Below are 26,922 nucleotides of genomic sequence, written 5' to 3'. Positions count from 1 at the left end.
TATTAGATTACTTAAAATTTCAACATTTTCTAAATTTTAAATATTCTTTTACTGTGAAAATTTTCAGTAGAAATGGTCCAATATTTCCTATTAGTTTAATGAAATCGTTCTCTTAATATCTAAGTGAGACATATTACTGTTTATTGAGAGAACTTTTATTTTTTCCTCATTCACTGCACAACATTATCAAGGCAAGGATTTTCACCAAGACCTTTTTTGCCTGGTATGCATACAGAGCGGGAGGTCTGAGGGATGAGGTGACAGAAAAGATGTCAACTTTTATTGACTTTATACCTTATTCCACTCATTGCACTTTTTGTGGTCTTGAAGTAGTTGAGAGACAATTAGTTCTAAGATAACTAAAATCAAAGAGCTAGTTATAGTAAATCATACCTGTATAAAAGAGAAACCATTAAGACATTGATTTTTATCTATCAAAGTCAAAATATGATTTGCATTTAAAAAGATTGAACTCATATGGAAAATCCCAGGAACTTGAAAACAAGAGCTCTGTTTTGTTTGTTTGTTTGTTTGTTTTGTTTTGTTTTTTCCTAAAATAAGCTCTTGGTTAGCCTGAGAGGCTTTCAGGGACCAATCTTGAGATGGGGGTGGGATATCATCAAGGGGAATAGATTCCGTTTTATGGATGTCTTCAAAAACCTTGCGTCTCACTCAGAAGTAAATGCACGTGATGCACGATCATTGGACAATATTGTTCAGTGTGCTCTGTTAGCATCTTCATCTAAGTCATACCAGGTCTGTGCCATTTCCCTTAGTTTTCTGCCTATTTTCCTGTGATGATAACCTGAAAGCAAGCTGAGTCTTGCCATATATACCACGTGGGATTTTCTAAGGCACATGGCCATAGGAAGGAAGAATTAATTTTTCTAGACCCCAGGACTCATGTTATTTGCAGGAATTTTTAAAAAGCAAACTGAGTTAATAAAATAAAATCATTTTTAAAACAAACTGTTATCTCCTGCAGAAACAACATTTCATTCAATGATAGGGAAATACAAGAAGCCCAAGAAACCGTGTTTCAGATAGTGTATATGTTCATTGCCAGCATTATAAATAATTAGGGCTAGCTGATTGGGGCAATCGTTACTCTATAAACAGAAGTACAATCTGTTCCTCTACATGAAGACTACATGTAAAGATCAGGGGTTACATCAACAAAATAAGGCGAATAATGCTGGTAAAAGGAACTCTATTAATATTTTATTTATCCTTCATTTGTGTCTACAGTATAATGCAAATATACTAATTAAGTAATGGTTTATGGCATAAGGAATAGTACTGATGGAGGGGTAGATGACAATGGCAGTGTTGAACAATAAACTTTAATTGCCTAGGTGATTCTCAAACATTACTATGTTTATGAAACTCTAAATCATTGTATTACAATTATTCTGCCTTCTAATTTCTCCACTAGCATCTGACTTCACTCCCCTATTTCTTGGTGAAAATTTATTAGATGCATTTAATTCTCATGAATCTATTTTTGAGAAAAATTACTTTGATAATTCTAATTCAAAAGATGAACGTTACAGATTATAGAAAATGACAGTGAGACTTTTAATACAAATTAAATGATTTTCTTGATATGAAACCTATCCTGGTGCCTGGGAAATAGCAGATGCTACTTGGAATAGATTTGTTTTACATAGCTTGCTTGATGTTTGCCAATAGCCAAGGTCAATCAATCCCTGAAGCAGAATTAATAAGAGCGAGGGGGCTGAAAACATCCAGAGCACTTCATTCCTTGGGAAGACTAGGGCCAAGAGAATGTCAGAGTGGCGCACTCTGGCAGAAGGACATTGGAAGTTTGGGAAGATGAGCATGGAGAATGGACACTATGAAGCAATCATTACCTTAACACAATTTCCCCTAGCCTGCACTGGTGGAAAGATGTCTTAGAGGACAAAACTCAAAAATATTAGGAGAATTAAGAGGATTCTTTTCTTATAAAAAAGGAGAAGACATATTTACCCCTACTCAATAAAATATAAGACTGAAAATAGAAATGAAAGTGATATTGTGTTTCTGAGAAAAACAGGTGAAATTTGAAGTTTGGGTAAAGGATCACATGAAAGACTATAAATGTACAGAAGGAAAAACTATAAGTCAAATAATTAAGGAGGCAAATGTTTACTTTAAGACACTCTAGATAAACATCCTAGGTCTTTTCCAAATGATACAGTTTACTAAATGACTTCAGATGTGGTTCACCAATAGCCCATTCACTAGGGACAGAGATCAGTGGGTATGGGGCTAGATGCCATTTGGCAGAGTATGAGGCATTCTGTTCATAATTATGGAAGTGAGAATTCATTTAGATAGTGTAATTGTCTTCAGCATGTGTTTCTTTTTAACAGCTTTATTGAGGTATAATTTGTAACATAAATTTTATATATTTGAAATACTCAATTTGATGAGGTAGGACATGGTCATACCATGAAGACATCATCACAATAGAGAAAATGAACATATATCCTTCAGCTTCCCAAATTTCCTTGTTTCCCTTTTAGGTTTTGGTTTCATTTGTTTGTTTATAACTGTTGTTGTTTATTTCTTTGTTTTGGTAAAAACACTTAAAAGGACATATACCCTCTTAAAATTTTTTCAGTGCCCAAAATAGCAGTGCTAATAATGGCACCATGTTGCACAGCAGATCTCTAGACTTACTTTTCTTCAATACTGAAATTTCATAGCCACAGAAAACTCTCCATTTCCCTTTCCTTTGCTCCTGGCAACCACCCTTCTGAATCACTGTTTGTTTCAATTTGACTATGTTAAATACTTCATGGAAGTGGAATCACGGAACATTGGCCCTTCTGTAACCCATTTCACTTTGATAATATCTTTCAGGATTTTCATGATGTTGCATATTGCAGGGATTCTTTCTTTTTATAGTTAAATAATATTTCATTGTGTGTGTGTATGTGTGTGCTCATGTGCATCACATTTTCTTTTTATCCATTTTGACATCTGGGTTGTTTCCAAAGCTTTGCTATTTTTTTCTGCAATGAACACAGGAATGCAGATTTTTCTTTGGGATACTGTTACCTATTCTCTTGGAAGCATGACAAAAAGTGGGATTGCTAGATTATACAGCCAATCTATTGCTAGTTTTCTGAGGAAACTTCATAATGTTTTCTTCAGTAACTATACCAGGTTACATTCCCACCAAAAGGTGCACAGATTTCAATTTCTCCAAAACACATATTTGCTGCTGTTAATAGATAACATAAGAGATATAAAGTAACATCTGCTTGTACTTTACAACTTAATATGAGCTGTTAGAAAGATGAATAGTCAATTTTTTTAACTGTAGACTCCAAACACCCAAGATTTCCAGTGTAACAAAGATTGTAAGCCATGAGCACACCTCCTGGGGGATAGCAAAATCACCAGAAAAGAGAAGTTAAAAACAAACAACAAACAACTTCAATTTTCCTACTCACTCAGCCTTGTCTTCATCTTGTACCTGGTTTCTGTTTACTGCCAAAGAAGAATTCACTGCTATTATGTTCCTTACCTCAAAACTGTTTGATCCTAAGAAATTTATAATTTAATAATATTTTAGGTGAATCAATAGACTAGAAGAATGGAGAAAAGAGAAGGAATCCTGGCCAGGCAAAAAAAAAAGTGGAATTACGGTTTTTCAGACTGTGACTGTTCTGGGCCATAGAATTGTGATGACATTATTTTTCCCTTTCAAAAGGTAGGTTTATTTATTTATATCTATTACAAGCATTTTTCCTCTAGAAACACTACCACTGAATTTGCTTATGAAAAATACAGAAAACTGGATGGCTAAATAAAAATTCTAATATGGATATGAAGAGATGAGTAGAATTTATATTACAAAGATGAAAAGGCTCTATCACTAATTACATTTGGTTATTTCACCAAGTGTCCGTGTGACAGAAATGGTTTTGGGATATAGATAGGAAAGTAAATTAAACAAAGAAGAAAAAATAAAAAAACTACCTTAGTTACAATCAGGATTTCACAGCAATTCTTCTCTTCCAGACATTGCAGTAAAAGCCTTTTAGCTATGAGTATTATCTGAAACATTCTCTACTTTTTTAAACATTGAAATACAAGTTACAATTATATAAAGGTACATTAAATAATTTCTTCAAAAATTAGTGAACATGTGTTATGTATTAGACACTGTTTTTGTGGCCACAAAGGATATAACAGAAAAAGAACAATTCCTCCTTTTTAGAGTACATTTTCTATCCACTCTAACAATCTAATAATCTTGAGATTTCACAGAAATGGAAATCCAGACCACATAATGATTCCTATGTGACAAATCAACTACATTTGTAAATTCTGAGGGCAACAAAAGATCAAAGAAACAGTTGGATTGTTTTACAATAATATGGTCCCTTAAGGAAATCTCCACTACTTGTAGACATAAAATTCAGTAAGCCTACTGGAATAGTACAAATATTGATTATGATGTAAAAGGAGAAGATAAATGTAGTCTAATTTGCTGATCTTCTATAAGCACACCTTTTTGTTGTAGAATTTGAATATGTTTTTTCTTCAAAAATCTTGATTTTTAAACAAGGATTAGGTAAATATCAAAGTTCTATGATGAGAAACCACACAGCAGTAACCACTTTCATCCTACTGGGACTGACGGATGACCCAAAACTGCAAATTGTACTTTTTATCTTTCTGTTGCTCACCTACATGTTGAGTGTAACAGGGAACCTGACTATTATCACCCTCACATTGGTGGATCCCCATCTGAAGACACCTATGTACTTCTTTCTCAGAAACTTTTCCTTCCTAGAAGTTTCATTTACTACTGTCTGTATCCCTCGATTCCTGTACAGTTTATCAACTGGAGACAATACTGTTACCTACAATGCTTGTGCAACTCAAATATTTTTTGTTTTTCTCTTTGGAGCAACAGAATTTTTTCTCCTGGCAGCCATGTCCTATGATCGCTATGTGGCCATCTGTAAACCCCTTCATTATATGACCATCATGAACAACAGAGTGTGCACCTTATTAGTCCTCTCCTGCTGGGTAGCTGGCTTGATGATTATTGTCCCACCCCTAAATGTAGGTCTCCAGCTTGAATTCTGTGATTCTAATGCCATTGATCATTTCAGCTGTGATGCAAGTCCCCTCCTAAAGATCTCGTGCTCAGACACATGGGTACTAGAACAGATGGTTATCATTGTGGCTGTATTTGCCCTCATTATTACCCTAGTCTGTGTGGTTCTGTCCTACACATACATCATCAGGACCATTCTGAGATTCCCCTCTGTTCAGCAAAGGAAAAAGGCCTTTTCCACCTGTTCCTCCCACATGATTGTGGTTTCCATCACCTATGGCAGCTGCATCTTCATCTACATCAAGCCTTCAGCAAAGGAAGAGGTGGCCATAAATAAAGGAGTTTCAGTGCTTACTACTTCTGTAGCACCCTTGCTGAACCCTTTCATTTACACCTTGAGGAACAAGCAAGTGAAACATGCTTTCAATGACTCCATAAAGAAGATTGTATTTCTCTCAAAGAAGTAGAAGTTTTGTTGAATCAAAGGAAAATAAAACATTCTCCACCTGCTTTACTGCTGCTTCTCACTTCATTGTTTTCTTCTACATTTTAGTCCAATTAGCCTTCTCAATGACATTTAACATTTCATCCTGATCTCCCTTTTATTAAACTCTTTATTACTTCAAATAAAATTCATGCATTGTGTTTTCCTTCAGTGAGAAACTAAAAAAAGTATAATTTCCAATAAATTAAGTTTTTCTCAACTTCTGAGTTAGGGAAATGGAGAAAATAATAATGCTCTTGGGAAGAAAAGAAAATAATATTTTAAATTGTGTAAATTATCTATGTGTTAAATTATATGACAATAGTGGTAGCTACTTTCTTACTGTAATATGAATTATAAAATTAATAGCATAAAGTCAACAATGAAAATTAAAAAAAAAACAGAATCCAAAAACTGCAGAGACATGCTAAAATATATTAAACCAAATAAGGCACACCAAGCTTATTACAATATTGGGAAAGGAAATATCAACAGGAGTTTATGATTCACCAGAATTGAGGATATCTTCACAATCTTTGGTAAGATTTAGTTTCTATTTTCTTATATAGCAGACCAACACCACTTAAAAGATATATACTTAATTTAAAGCAATATAAACATTAAATCACTTATTATGCATTACTAATTCGGAATAAATGCATGAACCTTAATTGGAACACAAAATTCTAAGTTCCCACAAATAGGAAAACTAGTTAAATCAACAAATTTTTTATAAGTTATCAATGATATATAATGAGAAAAATAGAAATAAATAAGGAAATAGAAATGGTAATATAGATTTAAATTAAGATCAAGGGAATAATGCTTAAAATACTAAAAAATTAAGAGGTTAGAGTTTGAAGCTATCAACAGTGTGCTTGTCACTGAAAGAAAAAGGAAAGAAAACCCCAACTATATGCTGTGTACAAAAGACACACTTCTGAGGCAAAGCCTTCCACAGGCTGAATTTAAAAGGACAGAAAATTATATTCCATGGAAATGGAGCCTGAAAGAAGCAGGAGTAGCTGCTCTCATATTCAGCAAAGCAGACTTCAAGCCAAAATTTATCAGAAGAGACAAAGAAGTTTCCTTCACAATGTGAACAGAGCAATTAAACAAGAAGATACCACAATATTAAATATTTCCCAGAAGTTTTCAAAAATAGTAACTAAAGAGACTCTGGATTCCACTGATGTTTGTGGTGATATGTACTTTTTCATCTATAATTGTATGTCTTCTCTCATCTCTCATTTTATCTCATCTCTCCTTTTTTAGTTAGTTTGGCTAAGGGTCTATCAATATTGTTTATCTTTATAAAGAACCAAATATTTATTAAATTTTATTGTGCTTTTAAAATTTTCTATTTCATTAATTTTATCTCAGACCTTAATTATTTCCTCACTTGATTAGTTTTATAATTAATTTGTTTTTGTATTTCTAGGAGCTTGAGATGCATCATGAGATTTTTTTATTTGGGATCTTTCTGAATTTTAGGTTTGTTTATGTTGTTGTTGTTTTATATAGGGCACTCACAGTTATAAACTTTTCTCTTCAAACAACCTTTGAAATGTCCCAGAGACTCCATTATGTTATATATCTATTCACATTTGATTCTAAGAATTTATTGATTTATTTAGTGAAAGAACATTCAAATAGCAATTCGCATGGAAACTAACTTCTTGCTCCTTATTCATCCTGGCAACTTCTATTGATGATTCAATCCTGGGTGTAATGTGTATGCATATGTGTTTGTCAATAGCAAGGAACAAGAGCAGGTTTTGCTTGTTTACCATCTGTGTTTCAAAACAGATTTTTGATATCCAGGTTGCTGGAATCATGGGAAATTATCTACCCATACAAGTACAGAACTTTGTTGCTAATTTTCTCTAGAGTCTGTTGAAATAATTCCAAACTCTCCAGGTAATTGCCTTGATAACAATAACTTATGAAAAAAGAAAGTTGGGCCAGAGTTGTAAGCAATTGTATGTGAAGAGGGAAGCAAAGACTTGCTGAAATAAGTTCATTAAATGGAAAATTACTGAGGAAGAAGGAAGGATGTAAATTAGTTAAATTTTTCTAGATGGAACCATTTTTCCTTCTTTTCTCCTCATGCTGAAAACATTTCTTTTTCAAATAGTATGGTTACTAGAGGTTGAAGATCCATGAACAAATACAATTACATGACAAATCTTGCTACAGATAATACATGCTGGTCTTTGGGGGTATTAACATCTTTGAAATAAAATGTGTATTAACAAAAAGTCCATACTGGTGATACAAGTTAATTGAATTATTATGTTGTGATAAGATATTGCAATTAGCACATCTCACTGTTAGGAGATCTCAGTTTGGGTATCCAACTAACTCAGGTCTCCAGACTCCTTGCTTGCATAGGATGAGGTTTCAGTCTGCTTCCAAATTGACTTCATTCACAGTTACCTATCTCACTTAGTTTTTGCAGTCCCACTCCATCGGGAAGCCAGAATAGAAGAATTCTTTTTTTGTGTGCTGGGGATTAAACACAAGCACCCTAACAACTGAGCTATATCCCCAGCCCTAGAAGAAATCTTAAATATGAATTTTATACACTGGTTCTCAGAATTCCCCAGTAGGATTAGTCTACTTGTACTCAAAGGGGTATTTCATTATAAACTCAACTGCCTTGCCTTTCTTGTTTCACTGTCTTGAGGTCATTATCTTTCTTGCAGTGTGTGAGAGAGACCTGGAGATCCATTATGAGTTTGCAAGTTAGAATTCACAGTTTCATAGTTTGAAGTCTTTTGTTTTGTGACTCTATAGACCTGTAATTTGGAAGTTCAAGGCCTTCCCTAACCATTGCTTCTGTTTTCCTCCTTATTTCTTTGGTCCAAGTGCCTGTTTTCCTCCTGAATTCCTGGATTCTTCTTCAGAACACTACTATTCCTGTAATGTGCTTCTGAGCCTAAGAAGTTTTTAAAAATATTTTTTCCTGATGTTCTTATGATTCATTCATCATTCAAAAGTGTATTACTCAATCTCTAGGTGTTTATGTAGTTCCTGTAAGATTTTTTTCCTGTTCACTTCTACTTTCAGACCACTATGATCTGATAAGCTTCAAGAGATTATATCTTCTTATTTTTAGATTTTTATTTATATATTTGCATTTTGTAAGACTTGTTTTGTGACCCAACATATGGTCTATTTTGGAGAAAGTTTCATAAGTACCTTAGAAGTGTAAGATCTGTTTTGGGATGAAATATTCTATAAACATCAGTTAAGTTCATTAATTTGTAATACCCGTCTTAGGCAGTAAGCATCTTTGCTAATTTTATGTCTGGATGACCTATTGGTGAGAGAGAAGTGTTGAATTCACTTAGTGAGAGAACAAGACAAATAACAGAGGTCAAAATAAGTAAACTTATTTGAATAAACTGCAGAGATTTCTAGTCTCCTATTGAGGAAATCCAAATGGAGACTTTAAGCTGTCGCTACTTCCTCATTTTCAGTGAAGAGTGTTGGAACTTTTCTCCAAACCAGCTCAGCTCATCATATCTGCTCTAATTTTTTGCTCAGATTATGATTTTGTTGAACGCCACTCCTGTTTGTCTGAAACTCAGTGAAAGAATTTCTTTTGGCTCCTTGGAGAGGAGCTTCTCTTCCTCCACTGAACCACTATGTGCCCAGAACTGCTAGAATCTGTTCATGTTATTAATTCTCATTCTTTTCTAGAAACTGCTACTTCTGGTTTGCAGCTCTCTAAGTTGTCTGGCATCATTTCCCCCATAGAGTTAATTCCTAAATATCTTGGAGCACTGTTGTTTTAATTCAGTTTCAAGGAGCTGTTATGCTCTTGGGGAGGTTCCTCTAATTCACCATTTCTTCATATTGTGCATGATTTTTTAAAAGAGTATACATATATTTTTAAGTTTCCCATATGCTATTCTAAGAACTCTTAATAATACTGCAAATTTTTGATTGTCTCAGATTTTTAAAGAAAGTGGCTTTTAAGCAAAACAAAATATATTTTAAAAATTACTTAAGAAGTCCAGTTTAATTAAAAATATTTTACATGGTATTATACAACCAAAGATCCTCTTATATTTTATTTTAATATGATTTTAAAGAAAATCAATTTTGAATTTTATATTTCTAACACTACAGTTTTCTTATTGAAGAACAAAAAGTTAAATTTAGAAAGAAATAATTTCAAATTTCTACCCAGCTTAAGTACATAAATAATTATATATTAGCTACTAATTCTTAAACTAGATGGATCAAATTTATTTTTGACCAAAGTTTCATTATATTCTCTTGTTATTTCAATAAGTTGTATTATTTTTCTAAAGCAGTAAGTATCTTTTTAAATCCTGCTCTGAAGGCTTGTTTCACTTGCTGATTCCTTAGAGTGTAAATGAATGGATTCAACATAGGGGCGACTGAAGTGTTGAGCACAGCTATCCATTTGCATAAAGTAACTCTTTCATTTGATGATGGCTTTATGTAGATGAATATGCAGCTGCAATAAGTGATGGAGACAACAATAATGTGAGAAGAGCAAGTGGAAAAGGCTTTTTTCTTTTGCTGAGCTGAAGGGAATTTGAGAATTGTCTTGATGATGTGAGCATAGGAAAGAATCACTAATAATAGTGTGACAATGAGTGTTATCATAGCTATGAAAAAAAAGCTATCAGTTCTAGTAAATGTGTGTCTGAGCAAGAAAGTTGTAATACAGGAGAAATGTCACAAAGGAAATGATCAATAATATTTGAAGCACAGAATTCCAAGTCAAGACCCAAAATCAGAGGAGGAAAAACAACCAGGAATTCTGTTGCCCAAGAACCCAGGACAAGCTGAAGGCAAACTTTGTTGTTCATGATGGATGTATAATGCAAGGGTTTGCAGATGGCAACTTAACAGTCATAGAACATGGTAGCCAGAAGAAAAAATTCGGTAGTCCCCAAGAATATGTAAAAAAACAACTGAGTTATGCAATCATTATAAGAAATTGTCTTTTCCCTAGTTACAATGGTGATTAGGAATTTGGGGATGCAAGTAGTTGTGAATGAAATTTCCAGGAAAGAGAAATTATGGAGGAAAAAGTACATTGGAGTCTTGAGATGGGAATCCAGCAGAGTGAGAACAGTGATGGTCAAGTTTCCCATTATACTCAACATGTAATTTAGAAGTAGAAATAAGAAAATCACAATCTGTGACTGTGAATTATCTGTCAATCCCAGGAGGATGAATTCTATCTGTCTTGAATGGTTCTCATTTCTTTTTTAATTTTTAATCAATTTTAGAAATAAAAAAATATTACAACCAAAAAAATGAAAAGTTGTTCTCCATTTCTGTACAGTGAATTGAAATGCATTCTGCTATCATGTATAACTAATTAGAACAAATTTAAAAAAAATAGAAACTACTTGAGTAGCTATATATCCAGAAGAAGATCCATGAAAGATCCATATTCCCACTGAAGGGCCAATATTCCATAGTTGTCGAAGGCATAACCTGAAACTAGAAAACACAAACTGTTCATTTGGATTTTAAAAACATTGTAGAAGTCAACTTTCTTTTGGAAATTGATCTGCAAAACACATAATAGCTGATTTTTTTTCACCCTTCCATTCAAGCTCAGTTAACTGTAACGAATTACAAATATATCCAGTTGATAAAATAATTTCATAAAAATATTGCTTCAAGAATAAAAAGAATTTAATTAATTTTTAATTTCATCTGAAAACAATTATTCCAGTATAGTGAATGAAGATCTACAGTTAAATTCTGAGTCTTTAAATTTCATATTAAAGTGACATTTCTAAGACCCTTATTGTACCTCTTACAACTTCTCTATGACTGATGAAAACATGGAAATTTCCCAAGAAAAAATGAAAGAAAATAAATATAAGTAGAATCTACGAAAATTTAAAAATTTTAAGTATGTATAATCCTAAAGGTGTGATATGGGCTCTATGACTCTGAAATCTGCTGAGAAATATGAAGCCTATGGATAAAATAAAATGTCCCACTTTTATTATGAAATCAATTACATAACGAACCTGTGTCCAATCCTCAGCAACACATAAAAATAATAAATAAAATAAAGGTATTGTGCCCAACTACAACTAAAAACTAAATATTAAAAAATTAAAATGCAATGAAAGAAAAATACAAGAGAGAATTGTAAGATTGATCAAATATGCTATGTGCATGTATGAATAGAACATAATAAATCCCACTATTTTGTATAATTATTATTAACCAATAAAAACGGGAAAAAAGTAAAACATAGAACACTACGTATTTGAAAATAAGCAATTGTTTCAATAAATTTACTCATTTGGATACTAACACATTTTGAAGTGGATATATATTCTTATAAAAGTATTCCAGTATATTTTAGATACAAAATTACAAAGTTTTTATAAGAATCCTGTAATTTATAAAAACCTACATATAGTATTCATAGCTATAACTTATGCAAAGTTATACAAAAGTAATAGCACTTTAAAACAAAATTATTTTGTAGAGAGGAATTATATTACAATGCACTTGCATTTTTTAAAACATGCAGTTACTAGTAACTCTTCTATCAAAGGGAATGATAAAATACAATGGAAACTTTTTCAAGCTTACTTATTTAATAATAGCAACAAGCAATTATAAGTAAATTCAGAAACTGTGTAAAGTCATGTTTTCAATTTTTAAAAAATGGTGTATTTCATTTTCCTCTTAATCTGAGCAAAGTTTTGCAGTTGATTTGTAAAATGATATTAACAAATGAGCTTAGAACATCAACACTGAAATAGGAAAAAAAAACATTTTATAATATAAAGTGTTTTCTTCTTTTAAATCAAAATATTCAAAGTAAATTTCTTCCCATCAAATTTTGTAAATCAGTATCTTTGCCTATTCTGAAGACTTTTTAAAAAAATTATTACTGAATGTAGAATATTTTCCTTCTACATGATTTAGTTTATTACTTATATGAATTCAAGAAGCCAACTTTACATCATTTATCATTTTCATTTTTTAGTAACTTTTTTCAGTTTGTTTTACTCTGATTCTTCTCTCTTGTATTAATTTTCCAATTTACAAGCTTGTGATGGGAATGGTGGATCATAGAGAGAGACACACACTAATCTTTGACTTTCTTCTTTGATTTCATCTCATTTGGTATTATTCACTTTGTTACTGTGCCTGTGTACTAATATCTGCTTTTTCTGCAAAACATATTGAGCATTTCTGAAGGTTAAATTGGAGTATCAGAGTAATTTCAAAACCAGGAAAAAGACATTTTTTCAACAAGAGAAAATTATTCAATTAGCATTTATTAATTAACTTTCAAAAGAGTTATGTTTTCCTATTTTAAAAAATGAATTAAAATTAAACATGTGAAATCATACTTTAGAAAAAAATATCTTTCAACTTTGTTATGTTTAGTTGACTTCAAAAATTTCTTAGATTTTCTTTATCTAGACAGTAAATAAATAATTACCATTTCCTTCATAGTTCTCCAGTGCAATGTTTGGTTTGAACCACTAAAGCATTAGAAATGCAGTGGTAAGTACATAAGTGAAACTTCTTGTACTTGCATTCATGGATTCATTAATATAGCAAATAAAGAATTATTTATGTTTTATAAAAATAGAAGTGATAAAATACCAAGTTTGAATAGCTATTTCTTATTTCTGTGTAATTTACATTGTATGTGTAGTCATTCCTAAATATTTGAAAAAGAAAATCACTATTTTACATACCTTTATCAGTATATAGTGATATATTTTTTTTCTCTATATTACATGAGTAGCCACAATGAAAGATAAATATACTTATTAAAAACAATATTTAATTTTGTTGGCAAAAATTAACATAAAATAATATCTCATGTTAATTCATATTTCATATTTCATATTTTATTAATGTAGTTTTTCTTCACTAACTCCTGTATATGAACAGATAAAAATATCTATGGAATGGATAATAAATATTTCTAATAAGATCTTCTTTTTAACACCAGATAAATTATAAGATAATATATAGTTCCAATTAATCCCACCTCAGAATCCTTCATAAAGATTATCAAAACTGAGATAGTTCTCTGGAAATTAGCAAATACTAGTTTCCAATTATTTAAAAGGCATAAATGCTTCTCTGTGAGGACTCTAAGGGGACAGGGTCCCTAAGGAAAACAGGAACGATTTAAAAACATTCAAAACAACCTACAAAACACCAGTAGTTCTTTTATCTTTATTATTTAATAAAAGTAGGTTTACTGTTCCAAACATTATAACATTATTATGTTACTCACATTAAAAATAATCATATCAATACAGACATGGAGATATTGAAAACTAGCAAGCTGTTTTGGATAGATAATACATATGTTCCAAGATATCAAAATAAGTCTTTCAAGATACAATTCCTTTAGGGATGTATTCATATTCCCAACATATGACTATATCCCTAAGAGAAAGGCATCCAAGTACCTAACATAAATATTAACTCTACCTAATTTTTAAAGGTGATTGTTCAACATTATAAAAAATAAAATGTCTGCCTAGTTTTGCCATTTGAGAATGAGTGCAACAGTATTTTCCTCAGTGAATTGAAGATTAACAGCTAAATTCAACCTTTTTGAAGTATCACTAATTATGATGCATTAACTTATCACGTGTGAACATTTAATATACCTGAAACACCATGCTAATTATTAATAAAATGTATTTAACTTAATCATCATAATAGAAAAGAGAAGCATGATTATGAACAGTTTACTGTTGAAAAAATAAAATTTAGGGAAATTATTTATGTACACCCATGACAGTTTAGAAATTATAGAGACTGGATTGCAAGTATACTTGATTGACTATTATACCATACTTCCAACAACACAATTGCTGCCAGTCCAACTGCTCACTACATAAATTCCAATACTCAGGAAATGAGAGTTGGTGGGAGGCTGGCTAGGGGCTATTCCCATCTCTGAATAAAGAATGGCTGCTATCCCAATCATGCCTCACTTCTTCATTCAGCTGCTAGAGCCCTGAACCTCTTAACCTTGCTTCCTGGGCCTGAGCCTCAGCACAACAAATGAGAAAGACAGTGGCGGTGGGGCATGGGGAGGGAAATTATCCCATAAAAACATGAAGCAAGTTGGATCAGATGGATGGGGATATTGTTTCAAAATCAAGACCATCTTAAGGGGCTCCAAATTATGACAAAGAAGAAACATTCCCATAAAGATTATTATTAGAGAGAAATTTGAATATGGAATATAATTTTTTTCAATTGCATTATTTAATACACAGGGATATGAAACTGTTCAGTAAATATTCATTGAAAGGTAACACCTCATTTTACTTCAAATCATTACACCGGAGGGAGTGTAAACAATGAAGGCTAATTGGTTATGATTTGGAAGAGATCACTCTTTGCTTTAAGTAGGGAGATTTGTATAGAGTTTTTACAAAAATTAAAATATTTTATTAATATGTCTATTATTAATAAAATATTAATACAATATATGCTATTGGTTCCAACTTGGTGCACCAGCCTTGTTACTGTCTTATAAAACTATGTTTTATATATTTATAATCTTGGACTCCTTTTCTATGAGAAAAAATACTGGAAATTAAAGGAAAAATTGCATAGAAAGTCAAGCTTTAAAAAAGAACTGAAATTGGTACTTTGAATAAAAAAGTCTTCATGGATATCAGCATTTTGAATAGTTCCTTTGGTACCCTTAGGATTTCACACTGTGGGTCCTGTGTTATAGTAATAGAGCAAGGCTGAGGTTGAGTGAGAAGAGAGCATGTCTTTCATAATGTGGGAAAAGAACAATTGTGAAGACAAATTAAGAAAGATCAGTCAACCACAACTGAATCCTTATGCATTTTTAAAAAGAGAATATAGAGAGGTAGAATATCCAGAAGTTGTATCGTGACTTCTCTCCTTGAACATAATATGCATAGTAAGGTAGTAGGTAATTCAAACATGAAGAGACAGTGTTGATTTTTTTAAAAAATTTCTGGGGAGCAGGAGGGAATATGTTTTATTTTTTTATGAGATATTCTCTCTCTATGTCTCTCTCTCTCTCACTCTCTCTCTCTGTCTCATCTGTTGTGCTGAGGCTCAGGCCCAGGAAGCAGGGTTCAGGGGTTCATGGCTCTAGCAGTTAAAAGAAGCTGTGAGGCATGGTTGGGATAGTAGCTTTCTTTATTCCGGGGTGGCAATACCGGCTAGCCAGCCTCCCAAGCCATTTCCAGAGCACTTTTTACATGCGGGCCTAAGAAAAAGCTCAATGCTAACAGGTTATGTAAGTGAGCACATGATCACAAGAAGATATTTATGACTTTGAGTACATACATGGAATTAGAATTTGTATGACTTTGACTACACACTGAAAACACAGTCCTCCACAAGTTTGGTAAGGGAGCCAGGCTACAGCCATTTTGAGCTTCTCCCTATCTCTCCACTCTCTCTTTTTCTCTTTCCACCAGAGATCTAAAAACATGAGCAGTCTACCTGCCTGAAGTCCTTTCTTCATTTGATTGCCATGATAACCACAGTCACCTGGTATTCCTCCCACCCACCTCTCTATGTGCTTTTCCTACTTATTTTCTCATTTCTCCTTATTCTGATTTTGCATATTACATTGGATCTCTGGATTCAAACTCTTGTCTTCCTATACTTAGTACCACATGTCCTCATTCTGGATCATGTCTTAAAGCCACTGTAGAGTCTTAAATATTCCCAATTTTAATCTCTAATTCATACCTCTCCATAATACTCCAGACCTGTCTGTATAACAAGCTATGTAGCTGACAAAACAAATCCAACTGCTCCAAAAGGAACAATTTATAATAAACAATTTTGTTTACTTTAAACTCTCTTCTCACAAGATACTAGAGCCAAACACCTTCATTTTATCCTTAATTTCTTTCTTTAGCAGTAGAGTGTATTTTGTTGGAAAATAGTGTTAGATCTTTCTTCAAAATATTTCTGGAATTTAACCACACCTCATCTTTCTCACTGCCACTCTTCTGTTTATTACCACTCTTCTTTTTTGAAAATTTAAGAAAAAGTTTAGTAGACAAAGAGGTTGCTATTGAATTCATATCATAATAAACTAGAATTCTCACTAGAATGAGTGAGAAGAGAGCATGTCTTTCATAATGTGGGAAAAGAACAATTGTGAAGACAAATTTAAAAAGAACAGTCAACCATCACTGAATCCTTATGCATTTTTAAAAAGAGAATATAGAGAGGTAGAATATCAAAGGTATGATAATTATATTCTTTTTAACATGAGTTAATATACAGAAAAACATTAGCATTTTAGGTGAGATTTGAAAACATATCACCACAGATTTTTCTTCTTAGAGTTTTATCTTTCTCAACCTCCAAAGAAAATAAGCCTATAGACTTGGTGGAGGTGAAAAAAGGGTGATGTGAAGAAAATGAGAAGAGACCAATGAACAAAGTGTTGGAAGCCAAAGGAGAAGAAGAGAAAAAAACATGACTATCAGGAATGTGCAGCACATGTGAAAAAATACCATTAAGAGTATATTTAAGAGGTTTTATGAAATATCCCACTAGATCATTAGTTACACTCCCATTGTTTTATTTCAAAAATTTAATCAGCTTTTAATATTAATACTAAATACATCTGTCTCTGAGACTTTCTGTACTATATAAAGATGTCAGGGCAAAATTGATCCACATGTAACTTGACTTATACTTCAATTACATCTAATAAAAATTTAGTGTCTTCATCCATTTCTGCTACTAGAACAAAATACCTGAGACTGGATAATTTACAGTGAGCACAAGTTTATCTTCTCACATTTCTGAAGGCAAGGAATTTTAAGACCAAGGTGCCAGCAGTTTCAGTTGTAGAGTGAAGCCTGCTTTCTTCTTCATCCAGGCACCTTGTGACTGCATCTTTCAGAGGGGAGGAATGTCAGCTCCTCACATGGCAGAAAGGGGAAAGTGAGAGAACCAAACACTGAATAAAGCCTCTTTCATGAGGACCTCAATCTCATTCAATGGAGAGGAGCTCTCATGACCTACTCACTTAAATGTCAGACTCTTTTTTTAATATTTAATTTTTACTTGTAGTAGACTACAATACCTTTATTTTATTTATTCATTTTTATGTGGTGATGAGGATAGAACCCAGGGCCTCACACGTGCTAGGTGAGTGCTCTACTGCTGAGCTACAACCCCAGCCCATAAGTGTCACTGTTATTTCCACATTAACCATTAAGTGTCAATGGCTGAATTCGGGAGAGTAAAAATTCAAGCCTTAGCAACTCATATTTTTTTACTTTTTCAAAATTTAAATAGTTGTGTTCATTTACTTCAATATTCTATTAGTTGTGATTTTTAAAAAATGTCTTGATTTTATCCCACAGATATTTTAGATCTCAAAACTTTCTTTGATATGAAAATGATGGGAATGTAGGAGCACCACAGTTTTTATTACTCTTCTGGAAGTATGAATGAATTGGAACTTTTAATAAATTAATCATTTCATCTATTTGATATTTTTAGAAAGTCCAATTCTAGACTCATCTAATTTCCACTTCTGTTAACAGTCTTCTACTTATTACCCTTTTCATTCAACAGAGCATGTGGATTACAATTACTCAATCATTTCTTGCTTTTATCATGAGCCCCATTCTCTCTTTTGTTGTTTTATCATACTTCTTTGATGACACCTCCCTCCTCTATAAAGCAATCCAGTTCCACTGGCAAATTAACTTTTCATTCTTGTCCCTATTGCTTAATATTGGACAAGTAGTAATTCAACATTATGTGTCAGGAATCCTTTCTCTTTTCCCATCCAGTGGATCTATTAATAAGATGATAAAAATATGGAGTGAAAGTGAAGCAAGGAAAGATAGGAAAATTATAGACTGAAGATGACACATTTTCTTCCTTTCCAAATGAAGAAATAGGGTAAGTTCTAAAAAAAAATTGAAAGATGAGAAAAAAAATTAACACAATAGTTGATTCTTTATTAAGTCATAAAATGACTAATCACTTGGGGGAAAATTATATATCCTTTTACCTTACACCAAAATATAATTCAGATAAAATGCAGATGTAAATATAAACAAAGCAAATAATAAAATTATTGGAAGAAAATATAAGTAACACATATGTTAAGATCAGGGTTAAAAGAAAAGCTCAAATAATGGTAGTAAATTTAGAAATCATCAGTCATAATCAAGAACATACTTTATATTACTTTTTAAAAGCTATTAGCTATTATCTAACAAATTCTTCTAAATATCAATACTATAATTAGTACAAATATTAAATCATGAAATAATATTTCTAATATGTAAGATTTGCAAAGACTTAATAACTGCTAGATATTGAGGATGTGAAAATATCCTGGGAATGATAAGAATTCAGCAAATACTTTTAATCAAAAACAACTAGTGGGTAGTAGTATTGTATTAGTTAAGAATAAATTACCAGTACATATTGAAGAAATTTCTGTATTATTAGCAATCAACAAAATGTGAATAAAATAAACAAAAACCCAAAATATTATTTAGATCGTTATTTTTTGGCAAAGATATAATACACTGATGATGCATCTTGACCTTGGTACTATAATGCATTTTTATTCTCCAAGGACACTATCCTAATTCCTAGTTAGTTTTAGTTAGCTTTTGTCAATAACATAAATTACATTTTACCTTCATTAATGACACTGAGGAAGGGACACCAAGGACATTTGTTGTTTTACAGTTAGTTAATCCTTCCTGATACAGGATGACCATATAAAAATTCTCCATCATGCCTGTGGTGAAACTCTTAAAGGACTCATCCTATTCCTATCCTGTTGAGATCGAACCCTTTGGTATTAAAAATCAAAGAGAAATTCTGGTTCTCCCCAGCCAATTTATTAATCTTCTTTTAAGCCACACTGATTTGCAGAAATAGTTTCCTTTTAACATCTAACTTGAGATTGGGAATTTTGTTAATTATTAGACATCAGAATATAAAATTTGAGGTAACCTGGCATATGCATATTTCTACTGCTCCCATTGAGGACCAGTTCAATAAGAAAACACAACTAGATTATATCCACATCACTACTAATAAATTTTACTTAGTTGTAAATTGCACTAATGAGTCTGTGGATAAAATGAAACTAACGCCTGAGTGACAGACTAAACCATAAGTAGTTTTCATATTTCTTAAGTCAATTTTTCTTTTATAAATTTGGTTAAATAAAATATTTTCTGTCACTATTGGATAAAGTAACATAAATATTAATATTAGTATGTGTGTATGTGTGTTTTGATTTAGTTTTAAGGGTAGAGAAATTAATTTCATTTCTTGAATGTCATTTATTTTTTGAGATTATTAACCACAGGCATAAATTAAGAAGACTTTAAACCCATTTATGAATTGGGAAAATATATGGGCAGTAAAATGTTTATATAGAAAAAGTATCCCCACAAAATTATGAGACTAAATAAATACAATACTGTGGAAAAGTTATTAGTTAATATCTGCAAATTTTTAAATAGCTCATTATCTTAATTTTATTATTTTTTCACATGGTCCATATTAGAAAGAATTTAAATCAAAAGCTCTGAGGCCAGTTGAGCTGATGAGATGCCTTGTCTGAGTAATGATGTCATAATGCTCAAAGATTGTACTGAAGTGTCAGAGAAACATAGCACCTCTTCTTCTATTGTAGGAACTATCTTCAGTATGAGTATAGTAACTTCTGTGTGGACCACAGGAGTAAAGGACTTTTCTCAAGTAAAGAATATAACCTGGTGTTTGTCAGTATCTATGATATGATCATTCATATCCTGAGAATTGTATTCCAGGAAATAGATTAAGATATACATCATATTGTATAACATAGGGTCTGATCTCAAAAATATCACAGTTTAAGGAGACAGAATATTAAATAAGCAATACAAAACAGCTCTGAAATAGGGATGATTGTAAGGATTCTGGCTGTGGAAATATACTAGGCAGCATTCCTTTGGTGTGCAAACTTCTGGGGGGTAATGGACACCTTGTTTTCCACACTTGGAATATTCTGCAGTTTCTCCCAGCAGTTAGTAAGATAACTAGTACATGTGCACTGCCTACCTGCTATGGTAATGTCTTTCAAGTGAAGGCTCTGTGGTAGGGTCTAATCAGCCTTGACCTTGATCTCAAACACTCAGCTCCTGGGAACAAAGGAACTCTCTTGTTAGACAATCAAAATGTTTCACTGAGCCTAAACCTGACCACATAGCATTAACTTTATACAATAAACTCTCAAGAGAGCTACACAAAGCTTTACACATTGCAACTTAGTTTGTAACTGAAGAATAAGCTGCATAATGTTGCTAAGTCTGTAACCTGCCTAGTAATACAATGAACAATATGTTCTAATGATGCCAATGACCTAAAGTAACCTATTTATGTAAATAAAGCCAGCAGCTCAGGCAAGCAGATTATGCTTTTCGCTTTGCCTCTGTACCTTGTTTCTGTCTCTTTTTACTTTCCTTCCAGATGATGACTCTAAAAATGCAGTGGAGTATATAGTTACTTCTACAGAAATTGAGATGGTATGTTAGAATGTAATCTGGATGCAGTATGAAAAATGGATTAAAATGATCAGAACAGGGTCTCCAGTTAGAGAATTAATGTTTCCTTCTGAGTATAAGATCAAAATAATAGAAGTGAAGTAAAAGCATGAAATTGAACATATCAAGCATCTTAACAATGTAGAGCCCAAAGAAAATGGGTATTATTCAGATATGCACAACCAGGTTGAAGTTCTTTTGGGAAAAATCAAGACACTCTTGGCTTTGGCAAGATGAATGAAATTAATGAGTAGGCAAAAGTAGTTATTGTGGGCTAGTAAATAAAAAAGCCATGTTTGTTTGTCTCAGCAAGTAACAGCCATCATAATTAAACACAGGAAAAAGTGTAGAGAACTATAGACTGCACAGAAATTAAAAGGGTGTATATAGGGTATACAGTAGTAGAGTACATGCCATCAGGCACAGGCCCTGGATTTGACACCCAGCACTGAAAAAAAAAAAAAAGAATATATACACACATTGACAAGGTGAATTCATGATCTGATTTGAAAGCTTTATATAAATACCATGTCCTTTTAAATACAGTGATTGAGTGCATGTAAACCTGGGCTACACTAAATCAATATAACTTATGCAAAGCATTTTATTTACTATTTTTCTGTGTTTTTTTATTTATATACTGCAACAAAATATTTATATCTAAAAAGAATTTTGTACATTAACTGTTACTAAAAAGTATATAAATAAGGAAATATTATGAAATATTAAAGAGTCAGATGAAAAGACCAATTTCTAGAATTTGTATTTATAGTTATTAAATTAAAAAATATATATTTTTATTTTTTTATTAACACATTAATTGTACAAATTAAGGAGGTTTTGTGTAATAGTTGAATGATGTATAGAGTATGCACTAATCATATCCAACCTCCTTTTATCTGCCCTTCCATCCACCCTTCCAATTTTCACTAATCACTATTCTACATTCAGGTTGACAATTTTTGGCTTCCATGTGTTAAAACATGTAGTAATTGTTTTCCTGTGTCTGGATTTTTTCACTTAACATAATGCTCATCCATATAGTTTCATTAAGTTGGGACTCTATGCCTTCCTCTATCCCAATAATTAGTAAATTTGGTTTCTTTATGTTATCCCATAATTCTTGAATGTTCTGCTCATGGTTTCTTACCATCTTTACTGTGGAACTTTATTTTCAAATTATATTTTTGTCTTTATTGTCTGAGGTTCTGTCTTCCAAGTGGTCTAATCTGTTGGTGAGGCTTTCTACTGAGTTTTTAATTTGGTTTATTGTTCCCTTCATTTCAAGAATTTCTGTTGCTTTTTTTTCAGAACCTCTATCTCCTTATTGAAGTAATCTTTTGTTTCCTGTATTTGCTTATCTAGCTCTTTAAAGAAATGACCTTTTTCTGCCTGTATTTGCTCTTATATCATCCTTTAATTCACAGAATATTTTATTTATGTACATCCTGAACTTCTTCCCTGACATTTCTTCTGCTGTATTGGCCATGGATTGTAATAATGTGGTGTCTTGTTTTGTTTGGGGCACTTTATTCCCTTGTTTTTTCATATTCATATATCTTCCTTTCTAGCACTGCAGATCCAAGCTGATAGAGTTTTTACCCTATGGGCTTACTGTGTCCCTGCAGGATTACAATACCTCTCCTTTAAGGGGGAGAACAATTTTAGTAGATCCCAATACAAACAATATACAGTTTTAAACCAAATAGTTGCTATTAAGAGATTTATGGTATTTTCACATTATACAAAAATGGTGAGCTAGGCAGTGTGTTCAGAGATGCAGCTCTGTGGCATGCCGTGTTGTGGCTGGTGGCTGTCTCCAGACTCTGTCCTGTGTCCCCAGCTGCAGGCTACCATGTATAAGGGACTATGGCAGTGGTTGCAATATCCCAAGATGGAGGTGACTGGGTGTGCCCCACATTGGCAGACAGGGGTCCATTTGGGAGTGGTGGCTGGAGATTCTGTGTGTGGGGAGCAGCCAGGTATCTTGCAAGGGACTGGTGTCTGGATCCTGTGTGGGCAAACAGCTGGGAATCCTGTGCTGACCCCCACTTTCAACACTCTTATTTCACACAGTAATGAAGTCTTAGAGCAATTAGGCAAGAAAAATAAAGGGCATCCAAATTAGGAAGGAGAAAATTAGATTGTCCCTGTTGGCAGATGATATAATCTTATGTAGAGAAAACCAAAATACTTTACTAAAAAACATATTTAGGCTGATAAGCAAATTTTGTAAATTTTCAGGATAAAAAATTAACATACAAAAATTAGCATATCTAAAATCTAACAACTTAGTTGAAAAAGAAATCAAACAGTCCTATTCACAGTAATTATTAAAAATATAGAGTAGTTGAGCTGGGGATGTGGCTCAAGCGGTAGCGTGCTCACCTGGCATGTATGGGGTGCTGGGTTCAATCCTCAGCACCACATAAAAATAAAATAAACATGTTGTGTCCACCTAAAACTAAAAAATAAATATTAAAAATTCTCTCTCTCTCTCTCTCTCTCTCTCTAAAAAAATATATATATATAAAGTAGAAGGAATAAACTTAACAATAGAAGCACAATATCTCTTTAATGAAAACCATAAAACAAGAATGAAATAAAATGAGAAGAACCCAAAACTGGAAGAATATTTTATGTTTATGGATTTGAAGAATAAATATTGTTAAAATGCAGTGCTATCCAAATAATTTACAGATTCAGTGCAGTCCCCAAAAAGGAAAAAATACCAAAGATATTCTTCACATAACTAGGGGAAAAATATTCTAAAATTTATAAGGAAACAGAAAAGGTATCAAATAGGCAAAGCAATCTTAAGCAAAAGGAGCAAAACTGGAGCCCACAACTAATTTCAAAACATAATACAAAGCTATAGAGACAAAAAAAAAATAGTCTGGTTCTATACTCAAAGTACCACTGTGTTGCACAGACCAATGCAACAGAATAGAGAGCATAGAAATAAATCTACACATACATAGCCAACTATTTTTCATCAAAATTTCCAAGAATACACAATGGGTAAAGGACAATCTTTTCAACAAATACTGGTAGGAAAAACATTATCCACGTGCAGAACAATAAAACTAGATCCCATCTCTCCAGCTATATACAAATATAAACTCAAAATGGATTTAAGAGTTAACTGTCAGACTCCAAATTTTGAAACTATTAGAAGACTACTAGAGGACTAGAAATACTTTAGCATATTGGTTTAGGCAAAGCCTTTTGGATAATACAAAGAGAACAGGAAACAGAAAAAAATAAACAAATGGGATTATATCAAACAAAAAATCCTCTGTACTGCAAACAATCAATCAACAGAACTAAGTAAACCTGCAGAATGGGAAAAAATTTTTCAAACTATTCATTCAACATGGGATTAACAACAAAAATATACAAGGAACACAACTACTGAATAGTAAAAATCCAATTTTAAAGTGAGCAAATGGTCTGAATAGAGATGTCTCAGAAAGAAGACCTACAAATGGCTAATAAGTTTATGGAAATTCAATCAACTTCAATAATCAACAGGGAAATGAAATAAAACCACAATGAGATCCCATTGCATCCTAGATAGAATGGCTATTAACCTCAAGGCAAAAAAAAAAAAAAAAAAAAAAAAACAAAAAAAAACGGACAAAAACTCATGAGGCTGCAGAGAAAAAAAAAAAAACTCTCATACACTGTTGATGGAAATGTTACTATATCCATTATGGAAACCAATGGAAGTTCCTCAGAAAACTGTAGAACTACCACATGATCCGGGAATCCCACCACTAGATTATTTCCTTTGGGAAAGGAAATAAGTATGTGGAAGAAATATCTGCACTCCTGTGTTTACTGCAGCATTGTTCACAATAGCCAAGATATGAAATCACCCCAGGTTTCCATGAGCAGATACAAGGATAAAGAAAGTGTTTACACACTCACACCCACATACACACGTTTACATAATTGAATACTAACTCAGCCATAAAAATATTGAGAACCAGGAACAGAAAGACAAATGCTACATGATCTCACTCATATATAGAATGTAATAATAATAATAATAATAATAATTATTATTATTATTATTATTATTATTATTATTTCATATAAACCATGAATAGAATAGTGGTAGTTGAGGGCCAGGAGCAGTAGGGTAAAAGAAGAGTAGAGAGAGGTTGGTGATTGAAGTCCAAAATATAGTTAGAAAGGAGAACAAGTTCTACAGTTCTGAAGCACAGTAGGGTGACTATAGTTGACAATAAGTTATTGTATATACAAAATAACTAGAAGAAAATATTTTAAATGTCATGAAGATAAAGAGATTATTAATGTTTGAGATGATGGACATGGTGATTACTCTAATTTGATCATTATACATTATATACATGTATCAAAATATCACACTATAGTCCACAATATATATAATTATATGTCAACTAAAATAATTTTTAAAATAAAATAATTAATTGCAATAAATAATTCATATAATATTACATATATATTTATTTGGAGTACATTTAAAAGTTTAAGAACATTTGGCACTATGTTATGAAATTATAAAAATTAGGTTGTTAATGTTTATTTTAAAATCGCACTTATAAATATATTGATATATTTGTAGAAAAACTAGAATTATAAATAGCATGGGTTATATAATTTTATATATTTTCCCTGCATAATTTATATTTCCCAACTATAATTTATAATTTATGTAAAAATCCGTTAATGAGAAATGGGGTTTCTTATGATCCTTTCTCAGCTTATGTAAAGTGAAAAATTTTTAAAAGGAGCTAAAGTTGTGTTGTATTTCATAATCAGATTCTTCTGTTATTCTGCTGGCTTTTATCCACAGCCACAGCTTTCTGTCTCTAAGGACACTTTTACAAAGAAGCCAAAGTTACCATACTTCTTTTAACCTCAAATTTGGTTACTCTGAGGATTCATTAGTAACCATTTGTAGGTCACCAGGGACCCTGTTTTTCATTTAGTTGCATTTTTTTTTCAAACAGAGCAAATGTTAAGCTAGATACAGCAAATGTGCACATTGTCCTGAGAAGTCAGAATAGCAAGTATCCTAAGGTGCAGATTCCTAATATTCCACTGTCTTCATATTAAGATGTTTTCTTTATTTCTTTTATTTTAAAGGTATAAAACAGTGCAAGTCCATGGAACTGGCTGAAGATAGATACCTCTGAGATATTTGTGCAACTTAGAGTTGGCATGAATTTGACAGTGGATTCATAAGCAAATGTGACAAGAATTTCTTATGAAAATCATCTGAATTGCCTTTTCCAGTTTAGAAATTCTAAGATTTTGTGTATTTCAACGACCAATAGAAACTATGACAGTTAAAATAGTAAGTGTAATAGCTTCTCATTTTAATTTAATTATATTTACTTTCATGAAACTTAAATTTTATTATTGCTGGGAGAGAATTTATCTATCTCTTAAAAAGAAAAAAAATGTGAGTGATAACTTTTATATTTAGTAAAGCATACTTTTTTATTTATAGAATCTGCTTTCCTGGGATTTGTAATGCTAATGCATTTAAATTTGACATTTAAATGTCAAAATTTGATTGTTACCCAGAAGTATATTACTTATATTATCAACCACACATGAAAAACTAAGGTATGTGTACATATAACAACCCATCCCCTCAAAAGAATGACAAACTGCAGACATTGCATCACCTGTTTAGAGATCTATGTCCTCGTTTCAAATTTACACTTTGAAAACAGAATAAACAAAAACAGTCT

At 32.2% G+C, this 26,922-nt stretch overlaps 2 protein-coding genes and 1 long non-coding RNA gene across 3 annotated transcripts in view; 1 reads left to right on the top strand and 2 right to left on the bottom strand.

The window, feature by feature from the left end:
* Positions 1 to 26,922, bottom strand: part of LOC144378354 (uncharacterized) — a 60,887-nt gene that overhangs the window by 11,884 nt on the left and 22,081 nt on the right. Inside the window, exon 2 of the long non-coding RNA XR_013440032.1 lies at positions 20,688 to 20,767. This is a non-coding gene — a long non-coding RNA (uncharacterized LOC144378354). The remainder of the gene's footprint in view (positions 1 to 20,687; positions 20,768 to 26,922) is intronic.
* LOC144378353 (olfactory receptor 6C2-like) lies at positions 4,584 to 5,553 on the top strand. Its single transcript, XM_078052376.1, has one exon. It carries the CDS (start codon positions 4,612 to 4,614, stop codon positions 5,551 to 5,553), a length of 942 nt encoding a protein of 313 aa, XP_077908502.1. The 5' UTR covers positions 4,584 to 4,611.
* Positions 9,773 to 16,336, bottom strand: LOC101971896 (olfactory receptor 6C70). The gene is given in 3 exon segments (XM_005342436.5): positions 9,773 to 10,229; positions 10,232 to 10,823; positions 16,329 to 16,336. Coding segments are annotated over 3 exon segments (948 nt in total). The 3' UTR covers positions 9,773 to 9,881.

The sequence above is a fragment of the Ictidomys tridecemlineatus genome, chromosome 6, assembly GCF_052094955.1.
Source record: "Ictidomys tridecemlineatus isolate mIctTri1 chromosome 6, mIctTri1.hap1, whole genome shotgun sequence".
Taxonomy (NCBI): domain Eukaryota; kingdom Metazoa; phylum Chordata; class Mammalia; order Rodentia; family Sciuridae; genus Ictidomys; species Ictidomys tridecemlineatus.
Note: the sequence above shows the minus strand (reverse complement) of the source record. Positions and strands in the feature narration are given on the sequence as shown.

What these genes read in the sequence shown, in the direction of transcription:
- LOC144378353 (XM_078052376.1), top strand. Translation starts at nt 4,612, where the DNA reads ATGATGAGAAACCACACAGCAGTAACCACTTTCATCCTACTGGGACTG.